General features: G+C 38.1%; 1 protein-coding gene across 1 annotated transcript; it reads left to right on the top strand.

The window, feature by feature from the left end:
- The first annotated feature begins 597 nt into the window (after positions 1-597).
- On the top strand, positions 598-15,962 carry SLC25A17 (solute carrier family 25 member 17). The gene is made up of 8 exons (XM_009290001.1): positions 598-652; positions 1,725-1,791; positions 4,838-4,989; positions 7,594-7,710; positions 8,406-8,551; positions 10,504-10,599; positions 14,834-14,916; positions 15,361-15,962. Exons 1-8 carry the CDS (start codon positions 598-600, stop codon positions 15,506-15,508), a joined length of 864 nt encoding a protein of 287 aa, XP_009288276.1. The 3' UTR covers positions 15,509-15,962.
- Positions 15,963-20,113: the final 4,151 nt, after the last annotated feature.

Genomic DNA, 20,113 nt, shown 5'->3' with positions numbered 1-20,113 from the left:
AATCTGGTGACATCTAGGTCAAGATTTAATTCATCATATGTAATTCGTGCCACAGGGGGTGTCTTGGTAGGCAGATCTTTATTGCCTAAATTGGAATTTAGTACAATGCAAGATTAAGTCCTGAAAAATTTGTACTATCAGTTGTTAATGAACAAAAGTTTTTTGGTTTTTTTTTCTTAAGTCAAAACAAGGTTATTGTAACACAACGGTTGCTTGTGTCGTATTCTTCCTTTTTTTTTTTTTTAAACCAGAAATTGGGTACTGAGGCTAATGGGAGGTAGAGAAAGTGCAGTATGTCTGTCTCTTGATACCTACTTTATCAGTTCTCAGACTTCAAAAACTTTCTCTTTGGGCAAAAAGCTTCTAATGGCTTTAATTTTAGCTTGATCTAATACAAGAGAAAAATCTTATTTTGTAAGTATGGGACCAAAAAACACTTCAAAAAGACATTGTTATGTATGGAGTTTATCCCCTTTTTAAACTTATTCCGTACACTGGTTTCTGGGTGAGAAGTGAAGGGCTACAGAGAGTCTGGCAGGCATCTGTACAAGCAACTGATATACTATATAGCCAGTTTATTTTGTTTTTCAGGGCAGTATGACTGCAATGACTGTATTTTTTCCTTTGGATACAGCTAGGCTTAGACTTCAGGGTAAGTGTCAAACTCTAGTTTCTTTGTACAATGGTGTTTCTGTTCATCTTGGCTTGGGCATTTGTGAGGGTGGTTGTAGGGGGAACTATCTTGCATGAACAGGAATCTTACTTGTGTAACACTAACACAATTTAATTGCTAACACCATTTTTCCAGCTGAAGGTAATTCTCCCTTTTGAAAGTATTGGGCAACCTTTTAATTAGCTGAAAAGGCTGTGTAATGTGTGGCCAGACATGGCTTTTAAATGGTTATTTAAGACCAAAAAGAAAAATAAAGATGTGAGATTACACAGGATTACATTTGTGTGTTGTTGCTTTTGGCTGCTGAGAACACTTCAGAACGCAGGGGCAGTATCATGAAAAATTAGTCTAGAGTTATTCCTGAGAAAGGTTTAAAGGGAAAAGTCAGGGTTAGAACTGGGAGTAGGAATGTCCGATATTTACAATAATGCAATCTGGATGTAAAGTTTGTTGTTCTAATGCTCTATCTCCCAATCAAAAGTCACAGAATCACCAAGCATTTTAGCACTGTGGCTAAAGTGTTATTAAAAACTAGAGGGAGATCATCAGCTAGGTCGTCAGAAATATGTGGTTGAGAAATTAGCACCATATTGCTGTTGAGGAGCTTTCAGTGCAGGAAAAGACTGTTTTGCTGAGGCTTAGCTGTTTGCAGATTAACTGTAAGATATTGCTCTGCTAGGGGTGCTAGTCTGGAGTCCAAGGTACAATTTTGAGAGCTGTTAGGCAGGCCCAGTTCTAGTCTCTAACCTAAGGTGAACCTACCTTCAGTTCATGTCACAACTGTCAGGTTAGGAATTGGTAACTGCAGTTATTCTGGTGCCCAACAGAACCTGCTAGTCTGGGGAAGAATAAAAAAAGGAAGTAGCCTTACCTAGCAAATGCAAATAAGGAGATGCTTTCTGGAATTGCTGCAGAAATAGGGAATGTCTATCCTTTACGAGGAGGAAGAAACATGCTCTTCTAGGGTATGTTCAGAATAGGAAGGGTGAAGAGTTGAAAATGAGTGCTAAAAATCAGAATAATCTAAAAGTTTGATTCTTCTGTTTTCCAGTTGATGAGAAGCGGAAGTCTAAGACAACACCAGCAGTCCTATTGGAAATAATCAAAGAAGAAGGCCTGTGAGTAGATACTAATTTTCCTCTTGTCTTCATGTAGGCAAGCTCTAAAACTAATTTGAATTTGCTGTTAAAGTGGAATAGTTAGCCCGTGTGGACAGGTTTTTACTTTGGATTAAAATGTCTTCATATAAGTGTGATATGCCTTACATAATCTATGTGTTCACCTTTAGCTAATTCGAATTAACTTTCTTGAGCACCTTATGCAATCGAGCTGTTTAGTGATGTAACTGTGCCTCCATTAGGGAGGTAGCTGTGCCTCCTCAGAAATGCAGGTTTGTATGGAAACATACCTTCATGTACCTGATAAACAAGCTTTGTCTGCCTGGATTCTTGGGTGTGTCCATTTCTCATAACCCAAACAAAACTCTTGCGCAGCTGAGCCACTTTCAAGAGGAGAATTGAGACATGTTTCCCAATTGGAAGTTTTTTCCTCCTCCTAAGCATGTGGAAGTAAACAACAAGTGACTTTTTATGCTGATGAGATTGAAGATCTATCTAAAAGCAGTTAACTTTCAGCAATGCTGTACTTCATTTGCCACATAGTCTGAGCTGAGCTGGCTGGGAAAAACAGTTGTATGCGTGTCCTTGTTACAAGTATTTTCCTAAATGAATCCCTGGAACTCTTATGTAGACCAAAGCTTCCAGGACATTAAGGCTAACAAAAGTTTAGCTTGGCCAATAATATTTTGTCACCTTTGAACTTGAGCAGTTGGCAGCTGTATGCACGCATACTTCTCAGTCAGTTGGTGATCTCTTTTGTTCATGTTTCCACATTACCATGAGGGTGTCAAGTAAATGTGAATTAAAACAAAAAAGAAAGAAAAAGTTAAAAAAAAAAATCGAGGTTAACTGAAATGGAGAGACTGCAAAAGTGGTCATCCTACTTTTCCTGTGAAACAGAAAAAATCAGTAATTCTGGCAAGAGGTAAACATTGTTTCTTCCAAAGGTATTGGCAAGGCCTGGCTAAGCAATGATTCTAGTTGTAGAGATGTGTCTGGAATAAAGAAAAACCAAAACCCCACAACAAATCCAAAATCTGTGATGTGAGACCATAAATATCTTGTTCATATTAGTTTTTAGAGTCTTGTCTCATATTATGCTTTTGTGAGACTGCTTTTCTCATCTAGATGTAACATAAAGCAAATAGGTTTAGCTAATGGACTTTCTGTAGAAGTTTATCAAACACATTTGCTTTCTTCCCTGCACTTTCATCCTTTTCTAGATGATATGAAAGGTGTTAACTGGTGTACACTGAGTTCTTCTCAAGGTTGCAGTTTGGAACGCAAACTTAGGTTTTATTTGTGTGCAAAAGGATTTGTATGTGAATTACGGATGCTAGCACTGACAACTTAAGTCATTAAAATAAACTCATGTTTTTTGTCATAGTTTCATGTTTTGTACTGTAAGCTGTTTCCTTTGAAAATCATCATCAGAAATTCTTAATAAATCAAGCAAAACCAATTTAATGCTCCCAGTTAGACAACACGGTCCCCAGAGCGTGTTTCTCCCTTTTTTTATTGGGCAGCACGATGCAAAAATTGTTTTAAGTCTGCTTGTGAATTTTTTTATTGGGCAGCACGATGCAAAAATTATTCACAAGCAGACTTAAAACAACAGTATAGTCAGTTAATTTGTAATTGTCACTGTATGGTTAGCTAAGCCTGTAACTTCAGAAACAGTGCTAATAATGTGGTGTATTCCCAGCTACATGGGAGGGAGAAGCACTTGATGCATCAGAGATGAAAAACTAGCATTTACATCGTAAGAACAGTCAGATGCTGCATTTACCAGCCTTGCATCTTTTATGGTCTCCTTCTTGAGGATCCTTATATTCTGTGTATTCCCAATATTTTAATGAATACTAAAGAGCCTCTGTGATTACTGCTGGTCATTGAGGAGATTTCTTATGCTCTTAACATGATACCAGTTCTCTACCTGTCCTGTGCAGCTTCAGTGAAGGTGCATATCATTAGCTTTTTTTGCATGTATTGTAGAATATGCTGGGGATGTAGGGCAGTTGTTGAGGTGTCCCTGTTTTACAGGCTCATCAGGCCTGTCAGAGAAGGAAGCCTTGTTAGTCAGTTGTTACGAAATCATTCTTAAATCAAGATAGATTTAGATGATACAAAACCAATGACAATTATTCACATCTGAAAAATAAGATAGCTGTGAATTATAAGGGGATATTCAGTTTTTCGTCTGTGATATTACCTATTTAAATTTAACTAGATTAATCTTTTTCTCACTTACCTGACTGATTTGCTGTAGACTTTACTGCAAGGCATTTATTAGAAATTCCTCCCGCCTGCATATCTCATGCCCCAGGTTGCATCCTTTGGAAAACTCTCCTTGGTGGAGATATTAATTTCAGTAGCTAGTCTTCCGTCTTTAAATTTTATGTAAGAATCCAGACATACACTTTTTCTTCCTTACTCTAGTTTTTTTTTATTTTTTATTGAAGCAGTAGTTGTCTTAATTTTTTTCCCAGCTATGTTAAGCATTGCTTTGTTTCCTTGGAGATGTGAGCATCTCTCTACTGGGGTGTTATCTTTTCTATTGGACTGACAACTCCATTTTTCAACAAAGATGAGAATTCTCCTCGTGCCTTGGTACGTTTTAGTAAATGGTTTGAACTGACTCTATCAGTCTGTATGTTAACATGTATACTTCAAACATATTCATCCCCTGGATGTTTGTAGTTCATTGCTGGCTGTTGGTAGAGAGCAAATACGATGGTAATACTCACTTTTGGAGTGAGTGAGCCTCAAGCTTCTTACTGTAAATATATTGTACCTTTACAGCTCCTTTTCAATGGAATTATTCCTGATTACTGTAATTTATAAATATAAGTGCTTAATTTTTTTATGGTACAGTCAGGAGTTTAGTATGGTATGATTTGTAACCATTAATGATAAAGACATATCTAGTTAGTATTGTATGTAGTACACAGTATTGTACCTCTGGGACCCTCGGCCAGCATGTAAAATTAACCAGATCACATAAATACTTCGCTGATCCTTACCATGACTTTTTCCTCTCCATTAGGTTGGCACCATATCGAGGATGGTTCCCTGTTATCTCCAGCCTTTGCTGCTCCAATTTTGTTTATTTTTATACATTTAATAGTCTTAAAGCTCTCTGGGTCAAAGGTCAGCATTCAACCACTGGAAAAGACTTGGTTCTTGGGGTTGTTGCAGGTAATACTTAAAAATCTCAATTTCATCAAAAATGTGGTTTTAGTATAGTCTATCTAATGTTTTTCTTTATGAAGTCTGCTGGAGGTCACACCGAGTGCTTATGCCTCCCACTGTATGCAGACCTGCTTTGTTGTACAGCCCTGTTTGATTGCTCTGCTGTGTCCTCCCCACCTCATACATAAGTTGGTGCATAAACTGTTCCTGTTGTGAATTCTGGCACACAGCACAATGCTGTTGCAGTCTAGTATTTTATTTGTGTCTGGTGTGTTGTTTACCATGGTATCTAAGCATTATCTTTTAGATGTTGAAGACAAGTGGCAGGGAGAGGTGATAGGTTTTTTCCAGAGGGAAAGATACATGCCAATTCTGGAATATTTTTGATTAGGATAAGAAAAAGCTTTTAACGTAAGGATTTGGGTGCCAGTTTTCAGACTTCTTTTTGGGTCATCATCTGAAAGTGACAGTAAGTTCCTAGATATATGCAAGTACAGTGGGAGCTTTATGTTCTTTTTTTATCCCTTCCTCTCATGTGGATGCTACGGTGGCTTCTTTGAAGGGATGGATGACACTAATGGCTTTTCTAGCAAATCCAATGTGAAAAATTACCACTGTGTGCCTGTGTTTGCCTGTACAATTCTGCAGGAACAATTGCTCATGCAACCACACTGAAACAAGCTGATTTCAAAAAACGTGCAAAAAAAAAAAAAGGCCTGTGATTATTTGGGGGGGAGTGGGGGCTAGTGGTGGTACTTTTTTGTTTTGCTAGTTTCTTGTGCTTTCAGTGTGTAGGCACAATGAATGGCTGAATAGTTGGGGGAAAGCCTCAAACCCCACTGAAAAAAGCTGATTTCAAAAAACGTGAAAAAAAAAAAAAAGGCCTGTGATTATTTGGGGGGGAGTGGGGGCTAGTGGTGGTTTTTTACTTTTTTGCTAGTTTCTTGTGCTTTCAGTGTGTAGGCACAATGAATGGCTGAATAGTTGGGGGAAAGAAAGGAAAGATTCTTAAGTTGGCTTTATCGCTGGGGGAAACTTTCTTATAATTACATTCTGGAGCAAAGGCTACAGGAATTAGAGTAACAGCTTGTCAGTTAAATGACTTCTTCAGTGTCCATAGTTCTCTCCTTATAATGGAATAATACCTGGTGTAAATTGAAAAATTCCACTTGAGGTGATTACTAATTGTCCCTACCCATCTCTCATTCCTCCTACTGGTAGCAAATACAGATTGGAAAAATACACTAAAAAAAATTACCTTTCCAGTCTGGAAAATAAAGTTTTATGACTTCTCCTTTAACTGAATCTGGGTAAAAAATTACAAGTATATTGTACTCTAACATGTTACTCCATAATGTAATCACATTGACTTTGGTTAAGTGAGATTAATGTGGCTTGCCTTTTTTCTAGTGCTTGATTTTGCTCAAAACTTTTTTGAGAGCCAATTGTAGTCCTTATGAAGGATACTGAAAGATAGTTACGTCTATATTCTGCTTTTCTGAACCCTCTTAAAGAAAAAGAACAAACAGGCACAGCGTAGGTAGTAAAGTTTCATCTTTTTCAGATTTACTGTTCTTGATAGTGATATACTGTGTCCATCTCGATATAATGGAATAATTCAGTCTGTCACTCAGACTCCTACCAAAGCAACTAGTGTAGAAGCAATTGCTAATTTCTGTGATGCAGAAGTATTAATAAGAAAGATCAGAAGCTTGTTTTTACATAGTTACTTCAAAGTAGCTGCCTTGGTCATTACTGAACAGGAAAGACCTATACCAGGTGATTGCAGAAGTAATGTCACTTAATCCTTCTCCCTGGTAGTTTAGAACTGTACTTTGCCATACCTCTTTGTTGCAGCCTTATGTGTGTTTGCCCATTTCTCCTCCCCCATCCTACCTTCTGATACTCAACTTTCAAACTTTACTGTTGGGGTTTGTTACTGTGTGTAATCTCTTGCCATTTCTAAGTCTCACTTAAAATGTTTGCAGAGTCCTGTGTTTTCCACCTTAAGTGTACTTAGTGACTCTAGAAACTAGATATTCTCATTCTTTTGGCAGTGTAGGAGCTCTGTTCTGGTAATCAAGCTGCATGCATTTATCTGTTTTAATCTCTCCTCATAAAATAATCCTTCTAACCTTATCACTCTGCGTTTCTTTCTGAAAGTAGGCAGGCAGTAAGTCATCATGGAGTGAAGTAGGGCATGAAAAAGTAGAGTATCTTGTGCTCCAGTGTGGTTTAGTATGCAGCAAAGTAACAAGTTCAGTTAAGATTCCTTCAACATGTTCATATTTGGTGTGTTTTGTTGTTTGGTGGTGGGGGTTGTTTTTGTTTGTTTGGGGGTTTTTTTGTTTTTAGTTTTGGGGAGGAGTAGCAGAAATGTCCTCCTGCTGCATGCAACCTGCTGACAGCTAATTCATGGTGGAGCTGTGGGGGGGATAGCTGAAGTAGCTTATTGCAAATTACCAGTTTACTTTTGCTGTTATGCTGTGTTAATTATTCCCCCTCTTCCTACCAGTAATTTCAGTAATGTGTGAATTGGGGTAAAAGGGGATAAGAAAACATTGAAATCTTCTGGTTCTGGCTGATTTTCTTTGTGCTGTTTTGCATTAGGTGTAGTGAATGTCCTATTGACCACTCCTCTTTGGGTAGTGAATACACGTCTGAAGCTGCAGGGAGCAAAATTTAGAAATGAAGACATTGTACCAACCAATTATAAAGGCATAATAGGTAAGCACCTGTTGTTGTCTTCAACCAAAGAGAAGTTCATTAAATGAAATGTATCAAGGACTCTGAAGTTCGAAGCCTTTTATTCATGTAACCAGTTTCACCCTAGAATCTCTATGCTTCCCTATCACTTTGCAGTTACTAGTTTTACGGGGAAACTGGACTTGGCCATTTCTGATGGTAATTAAGAGCTTGTAGTATGCACACCTGTAACTAAAATACCTTTTTGCAAAGGCAGGTATCTTATACAAATCCTGGAGTAGTAGTGAGCCCAGTGAGGTGGTAGCTGGGAGTCTGAGTTTGGACAGATAATCTGCAAATTAAATTTCACTCACCTTAATCTCTTAATCACCCACATGTTCAGGCTGTCTTCCTTTTAAAAATAAATAAGTAAATAAATGTCGTTTTGAAGAAGGCTTAGAAGACCTTGATGCTGAGCTTGTACTAAAAAGTGGAGTGTCTGGGCAGATGATAAGCTTTGTTTATGTCAGTGGTGATGTGAGCAAGAACCTCTTTTGTCACTATTTTTCTGTTAACTTCCAGATTAGAATGGAAGATTTAAAAAGTCGCATAAAAGACTGCAGTGGATTTTTACACACTTTGAATATTAGGCTTGAAGTGTAACTTTTCTTATCTTCTACAGTCAGAATTTTGTATTCAAAATTTTAATGATGGTTTTTTTCCACCTTTCTTCTCAGATGCCTTTCATCAGATAATACGGGATGAAGGAGTCTTAGCTTTATGGAATGGTACTTTTCCCTCCTTGCTGCTGGTCTTCAATCCTGCCATACAGTTCATGTTTTATGAAGGCTTTAAACGGAAGCTTTTGAAAAAGCAGCTGCAAGTGAGTATGTTTTGAGGCCAGGTGATGGACATGCTCTGTTATAAAACAGGTTCTTTGACATGTGTTACTTGAGCAAATTCAGAAATGTAGGTTTGGTTTGGTTCTTGTATTTTTGAGGGGTTTTTTTAGTTAGTATATCTTCTAAAAAAGATCCATCGTCGTGAAGTGAGATGTGAGTCTTTTCGTGTCCCTAGGGAAGATATTCCTGTGATGAATTCCTCTTCCTGTAAAAATAAAACTGCATCTCTTGTTCACACTTGTTTGGATTTGTTCACAGGTCTTGATTTAAAGTAGAGATTTCAATTCTAATATATCTGTTTTATAAGTATGTACGTACGGACTTGTTTTGAAGTTACCTCTTGACCTTTTCTCCAGTAAATCAAGTATATTGAGCCTTTGAAGTATCACAGGTTTGTTCTGGACCCTGTCATTTTAATAACACTTTTTTCCTGAAGGCCTCAATTTTTCAATATCCTTTTTCCAAGGATGGACACTAGAACTGAACATAGCATTGCAACCATACCTCCCCGATTCTCTAAATAGAGGTAGAATCATTTTTCTGTGCCTGCTTTATAGTCCCCTTCTTTTTCCTTCTTCTTTCTTTGTTCTCTATATCAGATATAGCATCTCGCCTGAACTCATGTTCCTTTTATGTTCTAGCAAATTGAAAATCATTTGTGTTACATTTTAGGATCATGTCATAATATACTATATGTTTAAGCTGCAGTGCTTTGCTGTTAATTTGTGACTTTAGAATGCATTTGGCTGTATTACAATGTTAGATCATATTGATATGTTGCAAAGCCATCTTGTTTTTCCTCAAGACATAGTGAGATTATTTTTACATGAGATATTGCATCATAAATGAGGCTTGGGTTTTTTACCATCTTTAGTCAATACTGCAGCTGTAGGACTCTGTGCCTGATGGATCTATGCAGTTACACTATGGATAATACATTTTTTTGAGTGATGAGTTGAGCTTCCCTCTGCATTGTTATTTGCCTGTTGGCTAATTGCTATATTTATTTCTCGTGTTTCTTTTAAATTACTTAGTTCTACCTTAAATTAGGGCATGTTTTGTCCATGATCAGTAGAGAGGGAAAATACTTTTTTCCCCTAGCAATGGTCATTTTTATTTTGGACAACACTTTTCTTCCTATTTGATCTTTTCCTGATTGTCTTAAGTATATCAGATTGACTTTTTTAAGATGTGCATGTGTGTGCATATTTCTGATTGCAATCAACATATTTTGCAAATTTGGAGCATGTTTTGATATGAGCACCTATTTATTTTCAGTGATTAATTCACACTGCTAGACTGAGATGCACTGTAATCAGCTTAGGCTATAACAGTGTATTTGGTGCATCGTGGAACATTGTGGGCTTTGGAGGTGAGGATGGGCTTCCAGCAGGTGTTCCTCACTAATAGGGGATGAGATTTTTAGCCTATGTCATCAAAACTAAAATTCTGCCTGATAGTGTAGTGATTATGTCTCAGGATTATAGAGTGATGTTCAAGGAGTCTTTCACTGTCACCTTTTCACAAGTGCCATGTGATTTGTTAATTTAAATGTTGCAAAAACTGAAATGCTTATTGATTGATGGTATGTTTAAATGCTACTTTCCTATGTTTTGTTTACTCTCAGTGCTTTAAATTGATCTAGCTGTATGGCTTTATCTCAGCTATGTTTTAGTAACCTAGTTATAGTGAGAAACACGAAAGCTTGTGAGCAGGTAGAAGTTAAAAATAAACGTTAGTTGTGGGAAAGTAAGTTGGTTGAACTACAACTAACTCTTTAAAATGAGAAGACCCAGAGGCTTCATGAAGTCTTTATGCCAAAGATACTTAGATAACCCGGTAGCAGGTACCAGTACAGAATCCCCAAACACATACGGGTAACTGGCTGTTTTCGTGCTATGTGGGAGTAATACGTTCTTTATCTATTGAATAGCTCACATCTTTGGATGCTTTTGTCATTGGTGCAATAGCCAAAGCAGTTGCCACCACGCTCACTTATCCTCTGCAGACAGTACAGTCAATTCTGCGGGTAAGTAATAATTTCATTTCAGGGTAACTGCCTCTGACTTGTTCTGTATAATGCAAGCCCTGTTCATATGGCTTGTTTTTCTTTGTGTTAATAAACCCATCATTTTGGGAGCTCCTTTTGCACAATGCAGGTCACTGGTAGGGATGCCTCTTTTCTTTGATCCTGTACTGACAGATTCTGATAGAACTTGGTATTACTGGTGCACATTTGTTTCAAGTAGCTGGTAGGATTGACAACATAATGCATTGGTACAGTGTCTCACAGAAGCTGATGCACCATACTGCTTTTAGGCACTACAAAAACGTACATTTACTTCTTTGAATGTAAATAGAAAATGTGTCAAGTGGGAAGTTAAAATTAAATCCTCTAAACCCAGTTTATTTCCAGATGACCTCGGGTAATCCAAAAAAAGTTCTATTCATAGGTTTGGGGTTTTTGGGTTTTTTTCGGATGATGACCTGACCTTGTCAGTAGCCAGAACGTGATTCATCAGGGAAGGATGAGCTCCCTCATAAATAATATCTTTAATCACTTCCCTGGCCTTGTACGCTAATTGTGGTGGTAATAGAAACACTTATATTTATTCTCACTTGCAATTTGTATGTATGCTGGATAATGCTGCTACCTTCAGTATGTACCAATATTGTTGTAATATTGAAACGAGGCAAAGCTGGGGGGGGAAGAGACCTGACCGTACATAAGCAAGCATATTGTAGTTTAATTTCTATGCTTTTTAATCTATTTTTGTAAGTTGTTTCTTGATGATTTTTCTAACAGTGAAATATTAATAAATGTTTCCACATGAAATATAATGCTATTTTCCAAAGTAAGGAGAAGCCCTAACTTGCGTGTATGGTAAAGCCATTATATATGTTCTAAAACTTGTCTAAATTTGCAGAATTAGTTGAATTATTGAATGTGAGCCTTCCATGCTAAGGGTATCGCTTTTCAGACTTGTCTAACAGGGGATTTTTCTTGTTAATTGGAAAAAGTGATTTTCATGCAAATTTTGTAATTATTTTAGTTTTTCTTCTCTCTAATTAGAGTGGACTAAATGTATTTTGATTTTTGATAGCCTGTAAAAAGATAGTTTGGATGGTCTATTTCAAACTAACAGGACTTGAATATATTTACTGTGTGGTTGCTGCTACCCTGAAAAGATGCTAGGTAGAACTTGTGTGCCTGCACAGCTTTCTACTTCACCCTGATAATGCACAAAATGGCATCCACATTGTAGATGTGTCAGTCACATTGTAGTTTTGTCAGCAGTCATTTTTTCTGAAGTTTTTCTAAATTCTGATGATCAGCTGAGCTAGTGCCTTCATTGTGTCTTATCCTGTTTTAACAGCCTGGACATGTCTCAGGAGTTAAACTAGTAACACAGACTTCTGTTACTGAAGTGACAGATACAGAAAAACATTTAAGCAAATCTAGCTTTGTTTGGATAAGTTGCAACATCAGTCTGTTTTTAATTTGTATTGCGTTTTCTGCCGGTGTGAAGGAGACCTGGAAGGAAAGTTGGAGTGCTCTATTTTAGCTTTAGCATCGCACAGCAGTGCAGTTTTCATGGGGCCACATCAATGTAAGAGCTTCAACCCTTGTTCCTTTCCGTGGTTGCTATAGAAATGGTTACAATCTTGTGACTATTACTTCATGTTTCGTCTGTCTCCTTTTTGGCTTTTTGAACAAAATTCTTCTGTCTCTTGGTGACAGTGTTGTTCTTTTTTAAAAAAAAAAAGGGCAGCTCTGGTAAGTTGTGCTGCCAGCTTGATGTACTAACCAGCTGCTGCTTACTGCTCACCTCAGCTGAAGTCAGCTAGTTCACTGCTGGCTTGCCTGAGCAGTGATAAGTTGCCTTTCTGCTAGAGCACAGCTAACCATCGGTGTCCTGGTGGTGGTAGGATTCTTCTCACAGCGGCCCACTGTGAAATAAAGCGGCCTATATGCTACTTCTCTATGCTAGTCCATCCTTTCCCTGTGATGATGGGGAATACAAGGACCCTGTCTAGTTCTGCAGTCACTAGGGGTGACTTCTTTCTTCTTGCTCTATGAAAGAAGTAATAGCCAGAAACCCTGAACACTTCTGGCGAGAACAGCAGAAACATGGATCTGTGATACCTGTGCTGTCCAGTTCAAACTTGTAATACTTCGTGATGTGTTTTCTAATCTAAAGCTAGCATTGTTATATTTGATGAAGTTTTTTGTCACTCACACTAATGATGTTAAAAAAAAAAAGTTATGAATAAAGGTTTGGTATTTTCAGAAATAGCATTCTGCATGAAGTAAACTTTGTATAGTTGTGGAGTTTTTGGAAACAACTTTAGCAGATTTACACACAAGCTAATACAAGCTCAATAGAATTCATAAAAACTTACACATCATAGTTAAGTTCTATCATCAAATTAGAAGTACAGGACTCCTTTCTTTTCAGCCTTAACCCTTTAGAAACTTACTATTGTTTGAAAGTTATTAGGGTTCTTTGTAATGAAGTCTGTACACCTTTGCTTTCAACTTTTTGGCAAAGTGCTCTTCTTGCTTCCATATAATCATAGAATCATAGAATAGATTGGGTTGGAAGGGACATCTAAAGGTCATCTAGTCCGACCCTGTGTAATTGATGGTGGTAAGCAGCTTCCAGCCTTGCCATTTGGTATGTCTATCTCCTTTTCAGTCATTAAAAATACATGGCACTGGTGTTACTCATTATGCAGTAAAACTGTTCTTTGGCCTATGTGTTGGTAAACAGTAGATAAATTAAATTTGCTTCTGGAGAAATAGCAATACTGTTAACGTTCTTAGTGATTGTTGGTGAAAAAGTTCTCTTTAAAATTCAAGCCTATTTTCTCTAGTGTAGGGAATGCTAGTCCCTTTGGGAAATCTTCTGTAGTGATCAGTGAAGTATTGACATCTTAGGGAGAAATGAACTTTTTTCCCCCTTGATGAACCTTTGTTTGTGGTACAAAAATAGTCCGGTGGTGGAGAAGAAAGGAGAAGGAAGCACCTAATCCTGAGGTAGTTTGGAAGCCTATGAGTAATCTGGGCAGTGACTGGCATTGTAACTTGGAACCTAGTTAGCATTTTTTTTGGGGTGTGTCTGAGTCTTTGACAATAACCCTTAACATTGTTTTATGAATATCAAATGAGTTAGTTGCTGATGAGAAGATCATGGATTGTGAGCACGTATTTGGCTAATAAAGGGACATTTCCAATAGCGGTTCTATTTCTGCTGTTTCCATCCGAGTTCTTAAGACATACACCAAAGGGACCTGTGTCATCCTGGCATTTTCTTATAATTTCCGAACTGCTTAAATCTGCTTGCATACTCTACCTACTGTCAATGGTAATTTCTTATGCCTAAGAAGTAGCAGTTGCCTGAGTGATTTCTGTGAGAACTCACCCACAGGCAGCTGCTCAAGTTCACTTTTCTTAGCACGGAAGCATAATACAGGCTTCAAAAGCTATTTGGCTATGTTATAAATACAAGTGTGACGACCCTTGTATATTAATAATTCATAGTTGCAGCTTGCTGACAGTACTATCGACCTGTATCAGATAAGAGTATCGATGAATGCTAGAAAAGGAGTTGCTGAAATGACTAGTTTAACTCTTAGGCATAAAATTACAGCAGCAGCAATCATGTCTACTGAAAAACAGTTTGTGAATAAGCAAATGCAGTGAGTAAGAGAACTATTATTTAGGCCAGGTAGGTGGATCAAACAATTTTGGATTCTTCCACAGCAGTTCACATGTAAATGTTTTGCTCAAAGACCATTGCTGGGCAGATAAATTTTGGGTTCAGCTATGCAATCTCAATGTAATAATGGTTTGCAGATGTATGAGGCTTTGAATCTTCGTTAAATGAAAGCTGAGAAAGCCAGAAAGAACTTGCTTTGAATGTCATATCCTTACTAAGACTCTGCAGATTATGCTTTTGAGATCTTGAAAACTGTTTCCTCCAGAGCAACTGAAAGAGAACAAATGTGGCCATGTGTAACACTTTCTTAGAATTCATCTTAAAACCAAAACAAATTATTGTAGCACATACCACTTTAATGCTTGCTGTGTGAAGTTCAATAGTGTGAGCTTTGGCCTCAGTTCTTCACTGATGGCTAGTATAACCTGGAAAATGTTAAAAGAGGTTTAAGATAGACTCTCCAGATCTTAAGCATGTGTTGGGTTCTCTGCCTAGCACCATGGGGAAATAGTACAACAAAATGCTCTTCCTTTTTTTCAGTTTGGACGCCACAGGTTGAACCCAGAGAACCGAACGCTAGGCAGCCTTAGAAATGTTCTTTACCTTCTTCAACAGAGAGTGAGGTGAGCTTTCTGGTTTTTTCTAACATATAGAAGACTTGAGTATTACTAATATGTTGAAAACATTGCTGGATCTGACTTTTGTTTCTTTTTGCCCCCCTTAAACTTGCCATTTGAGTCAACCTGGTTTTTGTAGTACGCTGCGGAATAAGTATACAAAACCAAATTCTCCTAAATATCTGTACAGTAAGTGGTATCAGGGATATCTATGGATACCAATTCGTTCTCCTCTCATCTTGAAAAGAAGCAAGCTTCTTGCCCAAAAGACTTGACTTTCTGCAGAATTTTCTCTTTAAAATATTATTAAACATAGCTGGCACTCAAGAGATCAAGAATGAATTTAAGATTCTTACAGTGTCATTAACTTTACTTGTGATATTAATTCTTCTTTGATTTACTTATAGAAGGCTATTCACACTTATTTTCTTTTTTGTTTTTCCTCCTTAGGCGTTTTGGATTGATGGGACTTTACAAAGGCCTTGAAGCAAAGCTCCTGCAGACAGTCCTTACTGCTGCTCTTATGTTTCTAGTGTATGAGAAACTGACTGCTGCAACCTTCACAGTCATGGGATTAAAGCATTCACGCAGACATTGAAAAAGGAACCTATGCCAAAGATTATGGGGTCTAGAAAACACGTTCCATGTCTGAGACCAGGCTGGGTAACAAAGGGTCCTCACTCTCTCTTCCTCTTTCTTTTTAGCCATCTCCATTGTTTGGAGAAATTCAGAATACACTCTGTAGGACCTGTTGCCATGAATTCAGGGATAGCCCATTCCCTACTCTCCTGTGGACTCACTGTGTTAAACACAGCAGAGACCTTATTTAAGCACTTGACGTGAAATTTTAACTACTATATGATTTGATTGACATTCTTGGCAAGAATGAGTATTTCTCACTATGCTTTCTTGTGTTCCCTCAAATTGTCCTCAGCTCTTCTTCTATCTTTACCTTCTGTCACCAGCTGGTGGGGCTGGCTTCAAGTTACTGTCCTTGACCTGGGTTTATGTCACTTCATATTTGGTTCATTAAAATAATTCATAAAGAACAAGATCTTTTGACATAGTTTTCTTTTAACTTCAGGCATGTTTGTGACACACAATGATAGGATACTGTCCCAAATATCTGGTGGTGAGATTTCTGAACTTGCTAGAATGTACGTTACCAGTGAGTAGGCACGCTGCCTTCTTGAATCCACCTATTTTGAATTTTGAAAACTTTGAATGCGGATACTGGCTAGGTAGGAGGAACATAACCTTTTGCTTTTTCAAGCTGAGCAGCTCAAGCTGCTTCAAGAAAATGGGCTTGCTACACGGAAGTACATGACGTTCTGTAATCCAGTTCCTTGTGAGAATATGTGAATTCATGCCATGTCCTCATACAGACAGGGAGCACTACCCTGTGCTTCTGAAGTGGTATGCCCTCTCAAAAATGTGCTTTAATTATTTTTCCACTGATCTTCCCAGACACTTTCCTGCCCGTAAAGCATAAAGGGTCATAACTGTTGTCCCACTTAATGTAAGTGTGTATGGTTTTTTGCATAGTTTTGTTGAATAGCCCTAGGGCATAAAATCCAAATAAATCGTGCTGTGTCCATCATTAAGTTTGCAGTAGGATTGTTCTGAAGAACAGTTTTATATTTGAAGTATTGAGAAATTCCATGGTAGTTTAACAGCAAGAATGTCTAGAAGAATAAAGTGCTGCAGGAAATATGTTACTGAATTGCTAAATGGCACTCTTTTTTGGGTCTCAATTGAGTCAATTCTAAGTATGAAATTGGAATGCCGTTCTGCAGATAATGATGTCTTTTGAACAAGAATAAAAACCTTTACACTGACTGCTTCTTTTAAGAGTATTGGGAGTATCTGTATACAAGACAAATGCTCTTCATTCGATGCTGGATGCTTTTCAGTCCACATGGGGTTTATATATGACAAGTAAGAACGAAAAAGCACAATGAGCTGTAATTACACTTTGATAGATGACATGAAACTTATGAAAGACTCTGTAGTCCTCACCAGTGGAAAAGAAACAATCACAATTCTGAGAATTTCAGTGAAAATACTCTGCAGACTGAATTGAGTTGTCCTGTGGAAAGATAGTGTGCTGTCTTTTTGGTGTTTTTAATAAGAAATTCGGAATCAGTAGTATGGCTCTTAATGAGCTACCTCACTTTGAAATTCCAGCTGTCAGAATCATTGCGGGAAGCTGAGAGGCTGTTGGCTTTACACAAACGCAGAGTGGTTCTGATGCCACTTTGGCTGCAATCTGTGTGGCTGCTAGAAGCTTTAGTTCAGCGTCTCTCAGATTTTTCTGGTCTGCAGCATGAAGGAGCAATTCCTGCAAATACAGAAAGATTTTTCTGGTTGCCGTACCCGCAAGAAGAAAGTAGACGTTTGCTTGCTATCTAGCTGAAAAATACTTTCCTACCAGCCAGTGGTTTCAAAGGAATAAAAAAGTATCTCCTTTCTGCAAAAAAGCCGAATACAGAACAACTGTGTAGAGAGAGGAGTGCTGGTCTTTGCTGTGTCTGTGTTACTGTTAAATCTGGAATAGACATTTTGCGCTAAACTCTCTACTTGGCTCTGCTGACCAGTTGTTACAATGAAACGGTTTCATAAAGGGATGAAGACAAAAGGGATTGAAGCTGGGAGCATCTCCAGCCTCCTTTTAGTGATAGACCCATGGTATTTAAAACTTTTTTTTTTTTGCTCCTGCGTTCTGCAGTGTTGATTTAGACATTAGACTGAATTCACTGAAAGGCTACTTAATCTCATGTGACTGAGCCAAACTCAAGATGGTTGAGGAATTGCTCAGTCATTTGTTCAATCAGCAGGCAAATGTTCATGTTACAGGTGGTACCTCTGCCTAAGTTTTCGCAGGTGTAGTTTGAACTGATGATGACATTTCTGTTAGAATTGCTAAAATTATTTCAGTCCTCAAAGGCATCTGTGAGTATCTTTGAGATTAAAAAAGCATAATTTATCCAAGCAAACTATGAAAGACAATAATATTTCTAATCTTGGTACTAAAGTTGTAAGTCACCCATGGTAGATAAATACTGTCCAGAAGCAAAATATACTAATTTTATTATATTTTAAAATACATTTTCTGGTGTCCCCCTCACAAGGAAGTGCATAGCTTCAGGTGGTGTTACAAAGACAAAATTCAGCTAATCTGGCTCTGTAGTTGAGTTGCTTCACTGGAAAAAAAATAGTTGTAGGAGAACTAATTACACGTTTCCATGGCAAACAGCACCAAACATACAAGTGTTCTTTTAGACAAAAGTGACTCCTAATGGACATGGTTTTGGCATTTGGAGCTGGAGATGGACATGGAGACAGAGTATGAGGTGGTGTGGCACAAGAAGCTCTACGCACAAGTATTTGCAATGAAAGCCTCAGTTCTGGGATTGCTGTTGCTGGTGTGGTGCGCTTCTGCTGTGTGGCCACTGTGTAACTGCATGTTCCAGCCAAAAAATTGTGTCAATTCACTTCTAGAGAATCTGACAAAATATTTTCATCTTGAAGTGAAAAACAGGCCTCCTCCCTTTTTTTTTTTTTTTTTTTTTAAATACTATTTTTGAGGGAAGAAAGAAGAGATGATTATGAAGGACAGCAGCAGAGAGGATCGTCTGTCTTAGCCAAGTTTCATCATGGATAATTCTGTCCTTGGCTCAGTTTAGGAGATTTAAATTTAATCCTGTCCTGTTCTTTCTCTTGCCTGTCCCACACTTTGACTGAAGCTAGGAGACCCTTAAGGCACCTTAGAGATTGTGAAGCAAGTGGCTCCTCAGGTATCTGTGATGTTTGGGATGAATTCTGCTCCTATTTGTATTCTAGACCATGCCTCTCATCGTTACATAGATTGTTTGCCTGTGTAAATAACAGTAGGACAGTATTTAACATTTTAGCTTCTTTTAATGTTATTTACTAAGCCTCAGGTTAGAGGTTGAGAGCTGATAGGGTATAAAATACACTCTTTGTCTTAAATAACGTTGAATTGCTGAATGTTACTAAATAGCAATATCTGTTGCAGAGCTGGTTGTACTTTGCTGAAGAGAGTCACTCCATCCTACGGTTTGCCTTTGCTGGCTGCACCAAAGAAAATTCTTAAAACCTGAAAGCTGGCACATACCCTGCGTGGGAGGGAAAAACAAGATTTACCTCTAGTCTGTCCAAGAGGAATAGAGTGTGCTGCACTGCAAAGCTTCTCGTACAGATTAATCCTTCCATTACGCATCTTATCTGCTTAGGAAGGAAAAGGAGTGCTGACCCTGCTCCTTGCTGGCCTTTTGTAGTAAAGGCAGGCAAACGCAGTCCATTCAGATAAAAACAGGTAAACCTTCAAGACAGACATATTCCAGCACAGGGGTCTGTTGAAAAACGCAATTACTGCCAGCGATGGAATTATTTTTCCATCACTTATGAAAAACATTTCTCAACTGATGCACATGGGGCAGGAGAGTACAGAGCCATGGGAGACAGGAGCTTTTTAGGAGGCCAGCAGTGCTTACACCTGTGGTTGGGGTTTATGTCTTTTTTTTTTTTTTTTTATCAATATGATTTAAAGCACAGTGTTAGATAGGGAGGCAGGATATCTAAACCAGTTGTTTTCTTACAGTTGTTTAATCACCTAATCTAAAAGGCTGAATTCTGCGTCTGCAAAGGCTGCTTCACACCGGGGGGAGAAGATGCTCTTTGCATAACAGATGTGTCTCTGCTTCTTGCAGTTGCTGTCTCTTGCAGCAGAAACCTCTCGCTTTTAGGGCATGCTCCCATGGCACAGCCTACAGAGACCTCATCAAAGCAAGTTTTCATGGTACTCTCTGTACTATGGTCAGGTCTATCTCTTGCACAAATAAAGCTGCGCACGACAGCATGGTCTGCACAGGGCTGCTCATGCAGACCCACTGTAGACCCAGTGTATAACTTCACCAGCGTGTAACATCAGGATGTAATTTACTTAATATTTATAGCTTACAGGTTTTGATAGCGCTAGATAAAAGAGTAAGGTTAGTTTCAGGATTTGATAAACAGCAGCAAAAGAGCTCGTTTTGAACTGGCGCTGCACTGTGCAAGAAGTTCCCTGGTACAGAATTAGTTTCACTTCTCTATTCTTCCTTTGGTTTGTGTTTGAAAGAAACAGAGTCCAGAACCTTCTGGAAAATAGTAATTTAAAAGAGATATATCCACCTTTCTA

This window comes from Aptenodytes forsteri, unplaced genomic scaffold (assembly GCF_000699145.1).
Source record: "Aptenodytes forsteri isolate BGI_AS27 unplaced genomic scaffold, ASM69914v1 Scaffold284, whole genome shotgun sequence".
NCBI lineage: Eukaryota > Metazoa > Chordata > Aves > Sphenisciformes > Spheniscidae > Aptenodytes > Aptenodytes forsteri.
The sequence above is the reverse complement of the archived record's forward strand: the minus strand, read 5'-3'. Positions and strand labels throughout refer to the sequence as shown.